The 14189-nt window shown below is 31.6% G+C and overlaps 1 protein-coding gene across 5 annotated transcripts in view; it reads right to left on the bottom strand.

Annotated features, from left to right (window-relative positions):
• grm8a (glutamate receptor, metabotropic 8a) overlaps nt 1–14189 on the bottom strand; it is a 264734-nt gene that overhangs the window by 165435 nt on the left and 85110 nt on the right. For all 5 annotated transcript variants that reach the window (XM_073946698.1, XM_068219740.2, XM_009300054.5 and 2 more), the window contains 1 exon segment: nt 881–1097. In XM_073946698.1, coding sequence (XP_073802799.1) covers nt 881–1097 — 217 coding nt within the window.

Raw genomic sequence — 14189 nt, 5'->3', positions numbered from 1 at the left:
TTCCCTGAATGGCCATGGGTGTCGCTAATAACAATTCCAATAAAAATAAAAGAAATCTCGAAATATTCTCTATGAGTATGTCATGTAATTTAATCCCATACAGTCTGTTTTAAGTTTAAAAGAGTGCACAAATGCAAATACTCAGCAAAAAAAAATTAAAAAATGCAATCCCCTGAATGGCCACCGGTGTTGCTAATAACAATTGCAATTAACTTCAATGAAATCTGTCATATAATTTAATACCATACAATCTATTTTACGTTAAGGGCATGAATGCAAATTCGCCACAAAAAAGCAATTCCCTGAATGGCCACCGGTGTCACTAATAACCAGTAAAGTTGAATGAAATCTTGAAATATTCTCCATAAGTAGGTCATGTAATTTAAATCACATGCAGTCGATTTTACATTACACCTGCATGAATGGGAAAACGTCAAAAAATACAAACAATTGCAATTCTCTGAATGGCCACGGGTGTCGCTAATAACAATTCCAATAAAGTTGAAAGAAATCTTAAAATATTCTCTATGAGTATGTTATGTATTTAATCACATACAGTCTATTTTAACTTACAAGTTTTCATTTTATTTTAACTTACGAGTGCACAAATGCGAATGCAAAAAAAAAATCTATTCCCTGAATGGCCACCGGTGCCACTAATAACTAATACATTTTAATGAAACACAAAAACCATGCTCAACCATTATCAGCAACTCTTCCAGACTGCAAATTAGAGCAAAAATCATTCAAGTTGATTCTCACGCACTCCATAAAGTACCCAATACTGGTTTAGTATCTAAAAACAGCACTTGTTTCTTGAAGTGTGTGATTGGTTTAAAAGCATCAATGCCTCAAGCCATTAATAAAAAAGCAGCCCTACCCATTTCTCTGGAGATCTGCACAAACGCTTCCACACCACTTTCCCCATAGTTTCCTTCAGAAGCCAGTGTGGAGACGTAGTTCCAGCCCATCGCCGTCACTATATCCAGCATGGCCTGCGCCTGGTATGAATCCGGTGGAACGACGCGTGAAAAGAAGTCGTAGCGGGTGTTATCGCTGAGCTCCGGAGCGGTGGATGCGTAGCTGATCTGAGGAATCTGCAGACGAAAGAAGAAATGCTTGTCAGAAATCACAGTGGGGGGAAGAAGGAAATTAATTGTGGGATGTAGTGTTGGCATGTCGTCATTTTGCTGAGTATTGCATGCAACAATGCATTTATTTAGTAGGGTAGACTACTCAACAGTTTCTTTCCACAAGCTGTTAAACCCCTCAACTTCAATCATCTTACCCCCCTCTCTGAAATATTATCCACAACCCAAGCTCCCAAACATCAGGACCCCCTTTTTCCTCCCCACCACACCTCATATAAACCTCTAAACATTGAGCATTTCTGAGTATGCCTCAGGCAGGTGAGTGGGTTTGACAAACCACCTGTATAAAACACTCTTTCATCTCTCTGACACTTTAACAGACACTCACTCCAGTTTTGCACATTCGTATCGGACATTTTCTTAAAATCCCTCCATATCACTATAAAAAACACTGCATATTTCTGAGTGTGCCTCAGACAGGTGAGTGGGCCTGACAAACCACCTGTAGAAAACGCACTCTTTCATCTCTCTGCACTTTAAGAGACACTTGCACCAGTTTTGAACCAGACACTCTCTTAAAATTTAATTTAATTTAATTTAATTTAATTTATATACTTCATATAATATTATATTATACTTCATATAATATTATATACTAATATTATACTACTTCACTTTACTTTGTGTTTTATTTTGTTTTTTATTTTGTTTTTTTTTTGTTTTTTTTTTTCTTATTTATTTATTTTTGTATACACTGCTTAAAACATATGCTGGATAAGTTTGTGGCTCATTCTGCTGTGGCTACCCCAGATTAATAAAGGGACTGAGTCGAAAAGAAAATGAATGAATGAATGAATGAATGAATGAATGAATGAATGAATGAATGAATGAATGAATGAATGAATGAATGAATGAACGAACGAATGAATGAATTTCCAAGTGTGAACACACAAATTGAGCTGAAAGTAATTTAAAATATAAAATCAGGAGAGACAAAATATCTGTTGGTTAACTTTTATCCAGTGTCTAGCCCTAAGTAAATCAATGATGTAGAATGAAGTATTTTACAGCTCTTTTTATGGAGCATCATGATTGTCCTTCACACACAGGTTTCTCTGATGCTCTCTCAGTTTAAATGTTTCTTTATTTATGTCTTAAAGAGCTCAGTGCAGGTGATTGTGTTGTGTTTTGCCATCGGGGATGTTTGGATTGAAGAGTGTTTGTGTAGCTGAACGTGAGGTGCATCTTAAACACTTGAGTGATAAAACACTTGAGAAAGATTGAGCCCAGAGCATCTTTAACCTCTTCTATATACAATCATCCTGTCTGTCAAAACTTCATGCCACACTGACTATATTAAATAAATCCATAAATCTCAGCGGCACACCAACCTCCTGTTCACTAAAAGTAACACTTTGCACTTGCGTTCAGGATTTAGTTTTTTGTATTTAATTGTACTAGAAATTTTTTAAGGTAATAGTTTAACTTGTTCATATTTTCAACTGCACTTTAATTATTTATTTTTTTTTTTCTGTACACTTGAGTTTAGGATTTTATTTTATTTTATTTAATTGCATAGGTAATTGAATGAGTTTGTTCATATTTTCTAATTATAATTTAATTATTTTTATATATTTTTATTGATTAATTAATTAATTTACTTATTTATTTATTTATTTACTTGTTTTATTTTTTATTATGTATTTATTTTCTTTTTTCTTTTATAATGTATGTATGCATCTAAATTTATTTTATTATCTATTTTTTATTTTTACTGTATTGTTTATTTATTTTATTTATTTATTTTCTGTACACTTAAATTTTAGATTATGTTTTTTGTTTTTAAATGCGTTAGTCAGTTAGTCAGTTGATTGCGTTAATACTTAATTTTCTTTCATATTATTAATTGTAATATAAAAAATTATGAAAAAAATGTTTTCTTTTATTACATAATTTATTAATTTATTTTTATTTTATATGTTTATTTTTTTATTTTATTATATATATATATATATATATATATATATATATATATTTTTTTTTTTTTTTTTTTTTTTTTTTTTTATATATATATATATTTAATTTTTTCTATTCATTTGAGTTTAGGATTAAGATTTCTGTATTTCAATTTTAGTTGCAATTTAACTACTTTTTACTTTTACTAATTAATTAATTAATTACTTTATTTATTTATTTATTTATTTGTGTATTTACTTGTTTGTTTGTTTGTTTATTTATTTTTACCTTACTTGAATTTAAGCTTTGTTTTTTTGTATTTAATTGTATAATTAATTGATTGAGATAATAGTTTAGCTTGTTAATATTTTTAATTGCAATTAATGTATTTTATTTTGTTTTTATGTCATTATAGTTTACTATAATGTTGTAGTTCTGTCTTTTTTTGGTAATATGTCTTTATAGTATAAAGTAGCTTTATTAAGCAGTTTGCAGTTTTTGTTAATATTTTAAAATCGATTTTCAGCTTTTTATTTATATATTTAGTTAGTTAGTTTTTACTTTAATTTAGTTTTAAATCATTTTTTTAAACACAAAGCCTGACACACTGTTTAAGACAGTAAAAGTGAACTCTTGCACGGTTTGCTCACCTAAAAAGGTTAACCGTAATGCAAAGCAAACTTTCATCAAGTATAGCAGTCGTGCCTCATGAATACTTCATGAGGAAAGGCTACGCAAATAAAACAACACCCGAGAGGCCCAGATACATAAAAGCAGGAAAAATAACTCCTCTTTTATTGCATAACACTTTAAAAATAAACAAATATTGCTTTCTGGGAAAAAAGAAAAAAAAACAGGCATTTTTTGAGTATAAAGTAATGATCTCATATCAAATCAGCAACAATTCTTTGTTTATTGCGGGATGAACACACTGTATTTTCAGCTGATTAATTGAAGCACAATGAACAGCACCATCACTCAGTAATATAATAAAGAGTTACACTACAGTACAAAATGATACATAAGGGTTATATTTTACAAGAAAATGCAGTCTACTATTTTTTTTTATTTACATACAGAAATAATGTTTTATTTATTTTAATATTATTATTTTTTATTTATGTACTTTATTTATTTAAGGTTTTTTTGTTGTTTATTTGTTTGTTTATTTGTTTGTTTTTGTAAGAATAAAAAATATACAAATTCTTGTGAATTTTTTATGTTTATTTATTTATTTATATTTATATTTTGTGTGGGTTTTTTTTTTGGGGGGGGGGGGGGGGGGTGTATTAGCCCTCCTGTAAAATTTAACAAGATGGCTAATATATAATCTATGAAAACAAATAAATACATATATGAATAAATAAACAAATAGATAAATAAATATACATACATTTCACAGAGGGTTAATAATTTTTCCTAGAAAAAATTAAAAGCATTAGAAAATGAATAAATTAATAAATAAACAAATAAATATATACTACCTTCAAAAGTCTGTTTTTTTTTAATGATTTTTTAAAGAAAATTATTCTGTTTATCAAGGCGGCATTTATCAAATATAAAAAAGTTAAATTGTTAAATACTTATTAAATATTTATTTAATACTTATTGTATATAGCTTAAATAAAACTACTTCAGTTATTATTGCTTTTATTATTATTATAATTAATAATAATAATAATAATAGTAATAATACTCTGAAGAGTGGAGTAATGACGCTGAAAGTCCATCATGAAAATTGCTGGAATAACTTATTAAATTAAATTATAAACTACTTTTGAACTGTTATTTTGTAGGGCAATAACATTTCTCAATTTTACAATTTCTACAGTATTTTAGATGGAATAAATGCAGGCTTGGTGAGCAGGAGAAGCTTATTTTAAAACATTTAAAAATCCCACTGACCATAAACCTTTGACCGGTAGTGTAAATAAATAAATATATACACATTTCACAAAATGTTTCCTAAAAAAAAAATTTAAGAGCATTAGAAAATATGTTTACCTGCAGAAGTTTTTAATTAGACAAATAAAATAAAGTTAAAACCCTTTTAATAATGTTTCAATATTGCAATAAATGCGGTGCCTTGTGTTCGTCACTTTATCATAACTTCTAATAGCTCATAATAATATCAGGGCAAAGGATGCAAAGCCGTCCTCTGAGAACAAAAGTGCATATAAGTGTTTGCTTTTTACAGTTAATAAACTCTTAATCCTAAGTAATCCCCTTTCTCCACAGTTCCTCAAGCTATTGCTGCATTAAATTACCAAACAATTACAAAGAAAACTCTAAACTCAAATCTCCAGCACATTACAGCTCCAGCAGAGGTGTAAACATGGTAGAAGGAGCTAGAGAAAAGGATTTCAATATTGAGCTGAATATATATTGAGTGTTTGTGGCTTATGACAGCGCTGGATAAAAGCACTTCTATAAAGATCTCAGCATGAGCTGTTTTAAAAGAAGATCAGCGTGAATGATCCATGAAAACGCCACAACATTTGAGACATTTGCATGAAGAAATCATGGCCAATGGAGGGACAAAACAGACCCGAAGACATGAGAGATATTATGGGGAAAAGGAGATGTTTGTGACGGATTATGAGAGCATCTTAAGAAGACCTATTATGCCCATTTTCAAAAGATGTAAAATAAGTCTCTGATGTCCCTAGTGTGAAGTTTCAGCTCAAAACACCACAGAAATAATGTTTCATAACTCCTGGAAACTGACCCTTTTAGGCTTTGATCCTAATTGTGGAGTTTTGGTGACTGTTGCTTTAAATTCAAATGACATCGTGCTCTTTTCAGAAGTGGCGGTGCTAGAAATGCCCGTGTGTCAGCATAGTGGCAGATTCAAAAACAAGACTAACGTCATATGCTAATGAGGGAGAGATCATCACAAATGGGCGCCCTCACTTTTAAATTCCAGGATACGCATTAAAAATGGCGTGATGAGATCATGTGATGATAAAAATAGGTGCATTAATAGGTGGATAGCATCAATGGACAAACCAGCAGAGCAAGCACATTGTAAAACATCGGAAATGTTGTTTTGGTCTTTCTAAAATCCCTCATTTTATTAATATCATTTTTTTTATTATTACTGTTTCATTATTTTATTGTTATTTTTATGTTATTATTTTTTATTATTATTATTATTTTATTATTATTGTTGTACTATTTTTGTTTCTTCTTATTATTTTTATTTTATTTTATTTTATTTTTGTTATTTTTATTTTTATTATTATTATTATTATTGTTGTTGTTGTTGTTGTTGTTTTATTGTACTATTTTATTATTTTTTCTATTTTATTATTTTATTAATTATGCTTTATTTAATGTTTTATAATGTATTATTATTTTTTACTATTTATTATTATTAATTTTTTTTGTCATTTTAATTATTATTATTATTATTATTTTATTGTTGTTGTTGTTGTTATTATTATTATTATTATTATTATTATTATTATTATTACCTCCAGAACTGTCTTGAGCGTCTCACGCCTCCCAAAGCAACAGCATGGCGTTCATTTCCTTCCATCTTCAACTGACTTATCCACAGTTAAATAAATAGACTGTTAAAGCCATTATTTATGTACTATGATCATATTAACTGGACCAATTGTATGTTTACTTTAATGAAAACCACCCTAAAACTCTCTCTTCAACTGAAATAAAGTTTTAACTAAACAATTTAAGTTTGAAAAAGCTTATTTTTATTTTATTTTTAATTTTAGCTAGTTGATAAGTCCACATTATTTTTATATAAATGCATGCACTTGTATCATATAGCATGTTGCTGTCATGCTATTAAAATGTTTTAGCTCATTTCAGCTCATGCTTTGACAAGTTCTTAGCATGTTTGTGTGTTTACAAAGATACTAATGTCATTTTAGCAAGTTATTAACATGTTTAATACATTTTCTAGCATGCTTTGTTGCAAGCATGACTGTCACCTTGTTTACAGCATGTTTTAGCATGGGATTGGGATGGGATGTTACACTGAGGCCGTGACTCTCTGTGGTCATTAAAAATTCCATGGCAGTTCTTGTAAAGAGTAGAGGTGTAACCCCAGTGTCCTGGTTAAATATCCACCATCAGCCCTTACCATCATCCCAATCATCCCGATCCACCGAATTGGCTCTCTCAACTCCACCAATAGCTAGCTGGCACCATTGTCCTGTGGCTGCTGTCGCATTATCCAAGTGCATGCTACACACTGGGGATGGAGTGCAGAGACCCCCCCTATGTTTGCGAAGCACTATGGGTGTATGGTCATACATACACATTACAATACATATTCCTGCTTAAAAAAATATCACAGCATTGCTAGCATGTTTCTGACTAACATTCTGCTACTGTTATGTATACAAAACTATTGTTGGTGAAGCTAATTACATCACAACACTCCCAGAATGCATTGCACTTGAAATGATTTACATATTCTTTGTGTTTTCACATGGTAGAGAGGTTATTATGCTAGCATGGATGTCAGGATTACGATATCTGATCATACGCAAACACACGTGCCCATTCATTTGAAAAGTGTGTGTGTCTGTGTGTGTGTGTGGTATCTGTTGAATAGAGCTGATAGATGTTCAACAGCGCTGCTAATTAACCCTTCCTCAGACCTTTATTGTCCTACATTCAGAGGCGTAAGGCAGACGCGGACCCTAACAATGAGTGCAAATTCAAGCGTGGCCTTAAACACACACACATAACACCATGCAATTATAGCAGCATTGATTCCTGCATCTTGTATGTCAAGATTACATGTATGCGACAACACAAACTGATTTGCTATAGAGTCGGATATATGTGTGGTATGAATAGATGAGACGTGTGTGTGTGTCTTGTGTGTCACAAAAGGGTAAAATGTCATTGCTACCAAACGTCCTTGTCAAGTACGTATTAAATACAGTTTTTACCCCCCGTTCATGAAAGATCCACAAGCATTGGTGCATATAAGGTTTTAAAAAAATAAAATAAAATAAAATAAAATAAAATTAAATTAAATTAAATTAAATTAAATAAAATTAAATTAAATTAAATTAAATTAAATTAAATTAAATTAAATTAAATTAAATTAAATTAAATTAAATTAAATTAAATTAAATTAAATTAAATTAAATTAAAAAAATAAAAAAATAAAATAAATCCCTAACCATAATAAAATAAAATAAAATATAATAAATCCCTAACCATAATAAAATAAAATAAAATAAAATAAAATAAATCCCTAACCATAATAAAATAAAATAAAATAAATCCCTAACCAAAATAAAATAAAATAAAATAAAATAAAATAAAATAAAATAAAATAAAATAAAATAAAAAATAAAAATAAAATTAAATTAAATAAAATTAATAAAATTAATTAAATTAAAATAAAATAAATGAAATGAAATAAAAAACACCTAGCCATTAGCCTCATGAATAAATACATAAATAAATAAATAAATAAATAAATAAATAAATAAATGAATTAATTAATTAATTAATTAATTAATAAATAAATAAATGAATTAATTAATTAATTTTACGAAATCAATAGACCATTTTTAGACAAACCTCAATCCCAGCCATTAATGCCACACAGTGATGACAATAAAACAACAGGGGCCCGGAGAACTGCATGTCCCCCAGTAACTGGTCATTTGCCCGCTGATGAGCCGCATCTCTTACACTGACGATGCCACCCGTGGGTGAAGCTGCAGAACACAATGCCCTCAGTCCACAGCGGGATGCACAGCCTGCTCAAGTGCCACACACACACCCATCAGACACCCTCATCCATCAACGAGACGTCCCGACAGACTGAAGGACAACACTGACAGATCAGCTGACAGACAAATCTGACCACTGAGATCACCATCAGCTCAAAGTGGGCTGGTTATAGAGACCAAAACAAAGAGACTTTCTGACACAGAACACACATTTCTAAAGCAGAATAACTTTACCATTGCTCAGATAAACAAGTAGCTTGTTTGCAAACATAGTATAGTATTTTAAAGCTTTAGAAGAGTCAAAAACCTAAATACAGCACCTTTTAAGATGTATTACACGCTTTCACTCTCACATCAAGAGTCCAGCCAGAATCATTGATCATTTATCAGATAGACTCACTGGATCCTGATGCTCCTGATGCGTCTCAAATGTGCTATTATTGTGGCGACCAGGAGGAAATAACACAATGGAGCTCTGTAAGATCAAAGCATGTTTTAATTGGAACATCTGCTTTCTGACATCACTTGGGGATTATGTGTCACATGACAAGCGTGATCCTCCGGGAGCCGCTAATAGGTGTAAGTGATGGTGCTTAAGATCATAAATGAAAAGACGGCTGCTAAAAATAAAAAAAGATAAGCTTCCCATGAGGCCACTAATGATACATGTGTGTGACAGAGATAAATGTGTGTGCTGGTGTGCAAACAAGTGAGTATGATAACATGTATAGCTTATTACGGTCACACTTTACAATAAGATTCCATTAGTTAACTAACTGTATTTAATAACATTGAACAATATTTATTGCATTAATTAATTAATTAATTGCAGTTCAACATTTAATAATGCATAATTAAAATCTAAATGCTTGTTAACATTAGTTAATAGACTGAGTTTATATCTAGCAATGACTTTATTTTCATTAATGTTGTCAAAGATGAATATATTCTGTAATAAATGTGTTGTTCATTGTTTGTTCATGTTAGTAAATACATGAACAAACAATATCTAATACAAGCTATTTGTTAAGTGTTACTATTATCACTGTAATATTAACTAATATTAATATAAAAAATTTATATTAACCTTATTCTTTTTAAATAATACTATTAAAGTAGTATTATTATTTTGAAAACTGTAGTTAATAGTATTTTTGACTTAAACATACTAATATACTAGATAAAATATTCAAGCTAATATTAACTTATATAACATTTTAAACCATGCTACTCACCTTCTTCTAAAGAAAACATGTCTTTGTTACACAGTAAGAAGCGATGCCTTTACTTTTAAAAAAAGTGAGTAAATAACAAAGAATGGTTCATAACATAACTTGATTTAACTTAATTATTATAATTATGCTCATAATTACTTTACTTAATAGTTTTAAGGCAATGGATTTACTTTTTAAAGTCAACTAATCACTTTAAAAGCAATGGGATTACCCCTTTTTTAAGTCAAACCAACTAATCGCTTTAAAAGCAATTGGTTTACCCTTTATTTTAAGTCCAGTCAACTAATCACTTTAAAAGCAAAGGGTTTACTCACCCTTAAATCAAACCAACTAATCACTTTAAAAGCAAAGGGTTTACTCACCCTTAAATCAAACCAACTAATCACTTTAAAAGCAAAGGGTTTACTCACCTTTAAGTCAAACCAACTAATCACTTTAAAAGCAAAGGGTTTACTCACCTTTTTAGGTCAAATCAATTAATTGCATTAAAAGCAATGGGATTATTCTCTTTTTAGGTCAATTAATCCCTTAAAAAATATTGGAATTACTTACCTTTTTAAGTCAAACCAACTAATCACTTTTAAAGCAATGGCTTTACTCACCTTTTTAAGTCAAGTCAACTAATCACTTTAAAAGCAATGGGTTAACTTCCTTTTTTTAGTCAATTAATAGCTTTTAAAGCAATGGGTTTACTCACCATTTGAAGTCAAATCAATTAATCGCATTAAAAGCAATGAGATTATTCTCTTTTTAAGTCAATTAATCTCTTTAAAAAAAATATTGGAATTACTCACCTTTTTAAGTCAAACCAACTAATCACTTTTAAAGCAATGGGTTTACTCAACTTTTTAAGTCCAGTCAACTATTCACTTTAAAAGCAATGGGATTGCCCCTTTTTAATATCCAGTAAACTAATTGCTTTAAAAGCAATAGGTTTACTCAGTTTTATTAAAGTCAAGTCAATTCAAAAGTGCATTCAAAGCAATGGGATTATACTCACTTCTTTAAGTAAAGTCAACCTATCACTTTAAAAGCAATGTGTTTACTTACTTTTTAATGTAAAGTCAACTAATTGCTTTAAAAGCAATGGCATTTCTCACTTTTTAAGTAAAGCAAACTAAAAGCTTTTTACAGTGTAGCTTCTTTCAGCAGAGATCAGTCAACCTTGGCGCAGATCAGCTGAAATCATGTGACACACTGAAATATAGAGGCTAAATCTTATAAAAATGTATAATTACGCACTGCACTGTTTGGGGAGGAAAAGCAGCCCTTCACAAGCCACCAGGGAAAATCGTCTGCTAATAACACACATGCGGTGTGAAAAATAAAGCTGTAAATAAGCCAAAGATCAGCGTAGAGTGTGTGCTTTACAAGAAATTACTATTTCAGCCTTTCTACTTCCAAATGCCACATATAATAACCCAATGTGTTATGCTTCTTTCTTTCTTTCTTTTTAAAATGTCTAAGCAACTTTATGAGATCATTTTTATGCATAGATTTTACTGTTTTCATTTTAAATGTAAGACAAACCCTCCTATAGAGTTACACTATAATTAAATATCTACTAATTAACAAATGGTTTTGATTCAAGTGTGTCTTCTGCTTATTTGTGAGGTTTTTTACATCCCGATATAGGAACTTCACTCCTTTTATTAATCAGGGGTCGCCACAGCAGAATGAACCAATTGGCATTTCTGTGTGGAGTTTGCATGTTCTCCCTGTGTTGATGTGGGTTTCCTTCGGGTGCTCCGGTTTCCCCCACAGTCCAAACACATGCACTATAGGGGAAGTTGGTAGGCTAAATTGTCCATAGTGTATGTGTGTGAATGAGGAGTGTGTAAGGAAGATTCCCAGTGATGGGTTGCACCTGGAAGGGCATCCGCTGCGTAAAACATATGCTGGATAAGTTGGCGGTACATTCCTCTGTAGTGACCCCAGATATAAATCCATCTAAATGCCCTTTTTTGGTATAATAAAAAACCATTCGTGTCTCTTTAAATGCAAATGAGCTGCTGTGCTCCATCCCATTCCAGAAGAGGGCGGAGTCTTTGCAGCTTAGGCCACTGTTGTACAGCTTTCTAATATCAAGCATTCACAAACCATGCAGCATAGAATGCTATAATTGAATTATATTTGATGACACTATGGCTTTTCTTATTGTAGTCTCTCATTTATAGTGAAAACATGAGAATGAATTCAACCTCTCTTATCTCCTTTGGGGGAAAAAAAAAGCCTTAAGAGATTCATTCCAGCAGCAGTAATTGAAAAGATTAAGTAACATACTGGAGTTCAGCAGCGGTGCCGGGCACAGAGCGCAAGCCTGATGGATTTTTTTTTTAGTTATCGGGGGTATTTGATTTGCATTGAGTGTCCACGGCGGTGCCACTTTCAGCAGAATATGGAAAATTACACTTAACATGCTACATTAGACGAGGAATGGACTTTATAAATTAAAGCACTCAAGAAAGATCACAATTTATTAAAATGCAGGAGACATCTATGAACCTGGTTGAGAATCACTTCAGCTTCACCAAGCAAACACTTGACATGGAGGCCAGTTTCTACCCATACAAATAAAGACTAAATACATGCCAAACACACTGGAAAATTTGCAACATCCTAACAACTGCATAGCAACATAATAAAAACATTCTAAACATAGCAACACACTAAACATTCTAAACATAGCAATACACTAAACAAATTTCTAACCATAGCAACACACTAAACACATTCTAAACACCTTAGCAACCACATAGCAACACCCTAAAAACATTCCCAATGTCATACCAACCCAAAAGAGCTACTAACAATTCTGAAGATCCTACCAACTGCATAGCAACACAGTAAAAACATTTTAAAAACCTTAGCAGCCACATAGCAACACACTAAAACATTTCGAACATCATAGCAAGCTAAAAATGACACTAACATTTCTGAACATTCTAACCACCGCATAGCAGCACACTAAAACATTCTAAAAAGCTAAACAGCTTAGTATCCACATAGCAACACGCTAAAAATATTTAAAGCATCCTAGCAACTCAAAAAACACACCAAAATCCTAAACATTGTAAAAACTGCATAGCAACACACTAAAAACATTCGAGACACCTTAGCAACTGCATGACAATACACTAAAACATTCGAAACAGCTAAACAGCTTAGTAACCACATAGCACCACACTAAAAACATTCTAAACACCTTAGCAACCACATAACAACATACTAAAAACATTCTAAACACCTTAGCAACCACATAGCAACATACTAAAAACATTCTGAACATCGTAGCACCCCAAAAAAAACACAGAAAAATCCTGAACATCCTAACAACTGTTTAGCAACACACTAAAAACATTCCGAACTCCATAGCAACTGCATAGCAACACACTATAAACATTTAGAACACCTTAGCAACCCCAAAAAAACAAACTAAAAATCCTGAACATCCTAACAACTGTTTAGCAACACACTAAAAACATTCCGAACACCATAGCAACTGCATAACAACACACTATAAACATTCAAAACAGCTTAGCAGCCACATAGCAACACACTAGAAACATTCCAAACACCATAGCAACTGCATAGCAACACGCTATAAACATTCTAAACAGCTTAGCAACCACATAGCAACACACTAAAAACTCACAACACAGCAACCCCAAAATGCACACTAACAATTATGAATATCCTAACAACTGCATAGCAGCATAATAAAAAAAATTCAGAACACCATAGGAACTGCATAGCAACACATTAAAAACATTCTAAACAGCTTAGCAACACACTAAAAGCATTTTAAACAGAACAGCAGCACACGCTCATTGGTAGACTGGCAGACTTCCAGTTTATTGTCAGAATGACAGAAAGCCTCGACCAGGAACAGGTCTCAGATCAGAAGAGCATTATGAAGGTTTTGAAAGAGGTTTAGAAAGTCTCTTCACACATCAATCCTTGATGCCGACTGTAAGAACAAGTAAAACAAAAGGTTCATGGCCGCCGGCTCGCTCTCAATAACACTACAACTAAACAGTTCTGCACCCACAGAGAGAAATAGCATCTCGGTTTCTATGGCTGCTTAATTGTAGTTCTTCAGTAGTGGAGGGATTTCAGGCTCCTGTGTGTCTCCATCATGGTCTATCTGTTGTCAGATGAGGGCCGGATCATGCTGGGAA

Source organism: Danio rerio, chromosome 4 (genome assembly GCF_049306965.1).
Source record: "Danio rerio strain Tuebingen ecotype United States chromosome 4, GRCz12tu, whole genome shotgun sequence".
Classification (NCBI taxonomy): domain Eukaryota; kingdom Metazoa; phylum Chordata; class Actinopteri; order Cypriniformes; family Danionidae; genus Danio; species Danio rerio.
The sequence above is the reverse complement of the archived record's forward strand: the minus strand, read 5'-3'. Positions and strand labels throughout refer to the sequence as shown.